The 6,424-nt window shown below is 46.6% G+C and overlaps 3 protein-coding genes across 5 annotated transcripts in view; 2 read left to right on the top strand and 1 right to left on the bottom strand.

Annotated features, from left to right (window-relative positions):
- The window catches only part of DPH7 (diphthamide biosynthesis 7), a 14,903-nt gene extending 13,641 nt beyond the window's left edge, over positions 1–1,262 (top strand). The window contains exon 9 of the mRNA XM_019641270.1: positions 632–1,262. Coding sequence (XP_019496815.1) covers positions 632–1,083 — 452 coding nt within the window. The 3' untranslated portion in view covers positions 1,084–1,262. The remainder of the gene's footprint in view (positions 1–631) is intronic.
- A 1,151-nt stretch (positions 1,263–2,413) lies between these two features.
- Positions 2,414–3,102, bottom strand: MRPL41 (mitochondrial ribosomal protein L41). Its single transcript, XM_019641260.1, has one exon. The coding sequence runs from the start codon at positions 2,997–2,999 to the stop codon at positions 2,592–2,594; it is 408 nt and encodes a 135-aa protein (XP_019496805.1). The 5' UTR covers positions 3,000–3,102; the 3' UTR covers positions 2,414–2,591.
- A 108-nt stretch (positions 3,103–3,210) lies between these two features.
- The window catches only part of PNPLA7 (patatin like domain 7, lysophospholipase), an 87,330-nt gene continuing 84,116 nt past the window's right edge, over positions 3,211–6,424 (top strand). For all 3 annotated transcript variants that reach the window (XM_019641175.1, XM_019641168.1, XM_019641161.1), the window contains exon 1: positions 3,211–3,292. In XM_019641175.1, the coding sequence (XP_019496720.1) occupies positions 3,211–3,292 (82 nt within the window). The remainder of the gene's footprint in view (positions 3,293–6,424) is intronic.

The raw sequence follows: 6,424 nt of genomic DNA, 5'->3' as shown, positions 1-6,424 counted from the left end.
CTCACAGCAGCCCAGCTCCAGGTGAGCTGTTGTTCAGCATCTTAGCTGTAGAGGGCAGTGTCACTGGCCCTCACATGTGGGATCCGAATCAGGGCCCTCTGGCGTCCCAAGCCAGTTCTTAACCAACGTGCCGACTCGGCCGGCCCTCAAGTGTTTTTTTATGTGTGACTTTTTCTCTGATTTGAGCATATTTTTAGGTTCTGGTATGAAGTAATTTCATTTTTTTTAAAGAAATTCTGTGATTTCAGTTTGTAATTCCACTTTTACCGAAGCTTGGTTTAGTTGAAGGTTTTTAAATTTCTAGGTAGAAGGGCTTTTTTTGTATTTTGACAAGTGTTATTTTTAACCTGATTGCACTGTGATCAGACAGTGTTGCTTGCTTGTACTTTTTGTACCTAATGGAATTTTCAATTGTGTGGCCTGATGATTCACACAGTGCGCTTGCTATCTGGTCTCTGTTTCCCTCTGCTGTGTGGCCACACTTCCCTGACCCCTCTGCCTGACACACCGGTTGCTGATAAATGTGTTGCTGCCCTTGGCAGTCTCCCTGTGAGGGTGAGCAGGGGCCATCGGTTGGGGGTGACGAGATCAACACTGAGTAGCCTTTCTGTGTTCTCCTGTCTCGTTGCAGAGAAGGAAGTGTGCACAGTCTCGGCGTCCTACACGTTGCCCAACTCACTGGTGTATGGAGCTGACTGGTCCTGGCTCAACTTCCACCTTCTGCCACAGACCCAGCAGTCACTCCACTTGAGGTCCTCTCCCTACAGCGACCCAGGGGCCAGGACAGCAGACGGGGGCCATAACCAGAAGTCTATAGGCCTGTCACTAGGACCTTCCTCTTTCGATCACTTAGCCAACCATGATGGAGAGGGTCGGGCCAAGCCCCAGAGTGGAAGTAAGGGGTGGGCTTCTGTGCAGCCACTCACAGAGGACATAAAAAGCGGCAGCAGACTGCACACCCCAGGGACCAAGATCTGTGATGGAGACCCGTGTCTGGAAACAGCCAACTTGGATATCAGCCTCCTAGCCACTTGCTCCTTCTACGACCATGTTCTTCACCTCTGGAAGTGGGACAACAGCTGAGTTAGGGAAGTTGCTTCCTTTGAAATCATGAAGACCATGTGTGAATGGACTTCCCTGAGACCATCTCAGAGTCTTAACCAGTCTGCAGGTGTAGGGCTCAGTGCATCTTATGGAGCGTACTGTGTAAACAGCAAGAAAGCTACTGGCTTCTTAAATAAACCTTACCTGTTGGGCCTGTCCAGATGGTGATTCTGTCCGACAGGGAGCAGGTGGAAGGCAGTGTGAGAGTCCTCTTCAGCTCTCAAACGTGTCACTTTCTTATGTGGATTTGACTTTTCAGTACTTCCTTATTTAAGCAATTTATATGAACTAAACAAAGTTGTTGTTTTTCTAAAAGCTACTTTGTAACACCAGTAGTTTCATATGAACTTTTAAAAAGATCACCGAGTGGCTCAGTTGGTTAAGAGCTCGCTCAAGAGTTTGAGCTCTGAGCAACAGTGGTTCGAGACCCAGCCCAAGCTGAGCTGTCGCTGAACAGGTGGCAGGATGGCTCAGCAAAAAAAAAAAAAAAATCACCTTATCACGGCTCTGAAGTGCTGCTGTTAGCCCCCTTTGCAGATGGCAGGGTGTGTTGTTGCCTTAGAGTGCTGTCAACTTGAAATGTCAGTGTTGCGGGTTAATCACACTTCCTCATCCTTGCTTTAATGAACTGAGTACCTTCCAGAACATGGACACGAGTAATCCAGATGCACAACTGGGTTTGTGACCCACCTGACTCCCTTCCACTGACAAAGGAATTAGTGTCATGGCCACTGTTGGATTTGTCAGTTTCTCAGCATCATAAGTACCATGCGTATTTGTTCTGAGTCAGAAAACGCGGTAACACTTTGCTTTCTTATTTTCTGATGAAACCCAACCTGCCCATGTGTCCGAGTGAGTGATCAATTATTCCATGCTGAATGATCAATTCCCTGCTAACAGCCCATTTATTTCAATAGAGAAAAGCTGATCCTTCCTTTAGAGTTTGTGTTGTCACCAGTTAAGCCGAGTACATAGAACCGGCGGACTATGCACTGCAAGGGACTAACATAAAGAGGAGACTAGATTGCTAGAGAAATCAGTTTTGGCACTAACTCCCTGGGTAGCCTCACCTTTAGGTTTGCTCCAAGGAGAGCAGTTTCTTTCACCTGTCCCCCCACCCACCCAAATAGCGGCTCTGGAGCCCATGAAGAATATGTTCATCGCTGGTTACTCGGGGTGAAGAGTGGGGGGCTGAATTAGCGAAGTGCTGTCTGCCCTGTCCAGGCGCTCCCTCCACCGGCTAAGCGACCTATTTTTGCCGTTGGCCTAAGTTCCCAGAACCACAGGGAATGGACTCTGGGAGCGCCGCCTGGGTCACTGCATGTTTTAATTTCACAACGACCAGATGCCAACAACAAACGCTATGGCAGCCAGGGTCTTTAATAGAAACGACGTGAGGGAGCCCCTCTCCACGCGCCCACCCCGGACGAGGGTCGTGAGGATGGCGGAGCGCAGAGCTCGGCTCGCAGGCCCCGGCGGCGCTGCGGCTAGCGCGGGAAGTTCTTGGGGTACAGCTGGAAGAGCTTGCCTTCCTGCGTGGGCTCGAAGCCGTACTTCTCCAGCCGCTCAGGGTCAAAAGTCCCGTCCTTGAAGTCCTTCTCAACGGCAGGCGCCACGGCTTCCCGAAAGAGCTGTTCCGCCGTCAGGGGTGTGTCCGTGCCCGCCGGGGCGCGGTAGTTCACGTAGGGCTTGAGCTTGAAGCCGGCCAGCTCGGGCACCACCAGCTCCGGCACCATCTCCTTGACCACCACGAACTTCCCGCCGCGGGCGTGGACGCCGGTGCTCTTCGTGCCGCGGCTCTTGTAGAAGGAGCGCGGGCCCCGCTTGCTGGTCCACTTGCTCATCCGGTCAGCGCCGCGCACCAGGCAGCGAGCCGCCCCGCTCAGGAGCCCCATGCCGGCCCTCACCCGACTGTCCGCAGCCCGCCAGACCTCGTGCGGCGACTGGCCCCACTGCGCGACGCTTCCGGCGCCCACAGCGGCTTCCGGCGCCCTTGGCTTACGCTCCGCAGCAAGAGCCGCTTCGATTGGTTGGGCCATGACCAATGCGCAGCCGCGGCCTTGTGAGGGGGGCGGGCCTTGCGGGGGCCGGCCAATGCGCAGGGAGATGCGGCGTCGGGACGGCGCGTCGGGGACCGGACGTCGGGGCGGGGTGACGGGAGCGCGGGCGTCGGGAGCGCGCTGTCCCGGTGAGTCGCCGCCGAGCTCCCGGAGGCGGCGAGCTTGGGTCCGGCCCTGTGGGGAGGGGTCGCCAGCAGCTCCCCCAGCGCGCGCCGGGGCGCACACTGCCCCACAGGCCCGCCTGGTCTGCGCGAGGATCCGCTTTTNTGGCTGCTGGCCACACACAGTAGCCCATGGTAACCTACTGCAGCAGGGGCTGCAGCCTATGCCGTCGCCAGCGACTCACGGCAGCCCAGCTCCAGGTTGAGCTGTTGTTCAGCATCTTAGCTGTGGCGGTGTCACTGGCCCTCATATGTGGGATCCAAACCGGGGCCCTCTGGCGTCCCAAGCCAGCTCTTAACCAACGCGCCACTCGGCCGGCCCCAGGTTTATTTTTTATTGAAGGATTTTTTTCTTCATCCTTATTGATTCACTTTTTATCTTTGAATTAACATTCACAATATTCTAGAAATTAAAGTTGTGTTAAAAAGCATGCTCAGAGGACTCAGTCCTTCCCTTCCCTTGTCCCCACTCACCTCTTATGGATGACGCATTTCGTTAGGTTTGGGTTATAATTGTGTATCTTTTTGCACAAATGTGCATGTGTGTGTATCTGTGTACTCATACTTCTCCTTTTTTATACAAAGGTATTCTTCATACACTCTTTTGTGTTTGCTTTATTGCATTGAAAATACGTACCAGTTTATAGCGACGTCCTTCGTTCTTTAAAGTTACATAGCACCCCATCGAGGGTGGGTAGGCCATGGTTTTCTCATCCAGTTTTCTGTGTGACAATTTGGGCTGTTTCCACTATTTTGCAGTTCCATATAATGTTCCTTTGTGTTTTTGTTTGGTCGGCGGTGTATTGTTCAGGTTAGTGCCTAGTTGTAGGGTTGCAGGGTCAGAGGATGTGTCTGATTTCACTGCATCACCAGCCCATGTGACAACCCCTGCTTCCCATAGCCCTGCAGAGGGCGTGTTGACTGCTTTGGGGATTCTGCACCTGACACAGAGCAATGGTCTCTGGCCTAGTTTCAATTTGCACGTCTCTAGTTATGAGTAAAACTGAATAAGTTTTTATATGTTGAAGAGCTGGTTTTATATTTTTGTTTTTATGAATAATCTTTGTCTATCTTTTGTCTGTTTTTCTCTCTGGTTTCTGGGTACCACACCCCCGCTCCCTCCGCCACCCCATTTTATTGAGTTCTTATGTATTGGTGGCATTAGCCCTTTGTCTATGATGTATGTTGGAAATATTTTCTCTCAGTTTGCTGTTTTGATTTTTGCCTGTGGTGGTTTTTTTTCTCCCATGTAAACGTTTTTTGTTTTTTGTTTTAATGTAATCCATTTATAGATTTTTTTTTCATTGAATCTGGATTTTGAGCCTTAAAAAGCCTTTAGTTTCCCACGCTCAGGTTACAAAGGAATCACCAGTGTTTTCCTCTCGTACTCTTATGGTTTTAGTTTTTTACAGTGAGAACTTGGATCCGTGTTCTTCTTTGTGGTTTATGGAGCTGTCCCAACACCATTTATTGAAAAGGCCACGTGCCCCAGTGACTCGAGATGCCACATGTATCTTCCTCGGTTTCTCGTCCCCTCTCCTGTCCCACTGCCTTAATTGTGGAGGCTTGGTGGTGCATTTGTGATGGTAGTGATGCTGCCTCTTCTGGCTGTTCTCCAGGATTTCTTGACTATTCTTATATTTTGAACTTGAGTGTCAACTTATCTTGTCCCAGAAAGAAGCTTACTGTTTTTTTTATAGGGATTGCATTAAATATAAGTTAACTTTACATCTGACTTATTTACCATCCAGGGTCATGTTAGTCAAGAAAAGAGATACCTTTCCATTTGTTGAAGCCTTTTTTTCTATGTATACATTGTACATTTCTTGTTAACTTTATTCCTAAGTAGTTTATCTTTTTGTTGTTACTGTAACAAAAAAGCAACATTGTCTTCCATTATATCTTCTAACTGGATATTGTCTGAGTATTTGAAAACTGTTGGGCTTTTTGTTGATAATTTCATATCCTGCTGCCTTACTAAAAATAAATTTTTAACATTGTTTCTGTCAGTTTTATCATTGATGCTCTGTGTTTTCCAAGTAAATGTGGTATGTCAAAAAGGTATAGTTTATCATGTTGAAGAAGTGTCCAAAAATTCGTTTTGTTTGTATTAAATCAGGAATTATTAAATTTTTCTCAAGTGATTTTATTATATCTATTGAACTGGATCCATTTTCCCCTTGGATTTATTAATGGTGAATTTGTTTATAGATTTCCTCACGGAATGTGTTCCTGGGATAAACCCTACTTGGTCTTTTTAATGTGGACTCTGGTGATATTTATGGTTTTGCATTAATATTTAAAGTGACACAAATTTTCTCTTGTGCTATTTTAGTGAAGATTTGATATCAGATTGTTTGATTCATGTGAAAATCAAACTGAAAGTGTGAAAATTTTTCTTCATTTTCTCTTAATTTTTATATCATTTGGATTTGTTTTTTCTTTCAAGATTTGGTAATATTCTCCTGTGAGACTATCTCGGTCTGATCTATTTTTATGTGGAAGTTCCTTGACAACTTTATATTTTTCTATGAAAGTTGGTTTATGCTTTATGTCTCTACTGGGGTCAATTTTGGTGAATTGTATTTTCCTAGGCTATTATTCATTTTATCTACATTTTGAAATTCATTTGCATGACGGTGTGTAAAGAAGTCACTTGTGCTTTAAAAAACTTTACTTTTTAGTGGTTATTTCCTCTGTCATGTTTTACTTTGTGTATTTATGCAAATATACAAATATATATGTAAAGTTCTTTTTCCTTAATTAGGCTTGCCAGAGGTTTGTCTACTGTTATTTTTTTAAAGGTAGGATTTTTAGTTTTTCTCAGTTGTCTGGTTTTTCTGTTCTGTCTCATCTGTTTCCCTTATCTTTGTCCCCCTCCTCGTGTCCGTAGTTCTTTTTCTGACATTTTGAGTTAGGAATACAATTCACTTAACTTTATTATTTTGTTTGTATAAATTCAAGTGGTGTTTTGTTTTGTTTTTAAAGATTTTTATTGGGGAATTGGGGGATGGGAACCGTGCTGGGGAATTGGGGGAAGGGGAACACACAAGTTGCTGTCCTTTTGTTCTTCAGTCTAGTTGTGTAGGACGTTGCTTC

Source organism: Hipposideros armiger, unplaced genomic scaffold (assembly GCF_001890085.2).
Source record: "Hipposideros armiger isolate ML-2016 unplaced genomic scaffold, ASM189008v1 scaffold_3, whole genome shotgun sequence".
Lineage (NCBI taxonomy): Eukaryota > Metazoa > Chordata > Mammalia > Chiroptera > Hipposideridae > Hipposideros > Hipposideros armiger.
Note: the sequence above shows the minus strand (reverse complement) of the source record. Positions and strands in the feature narration are given on the sequence as shown.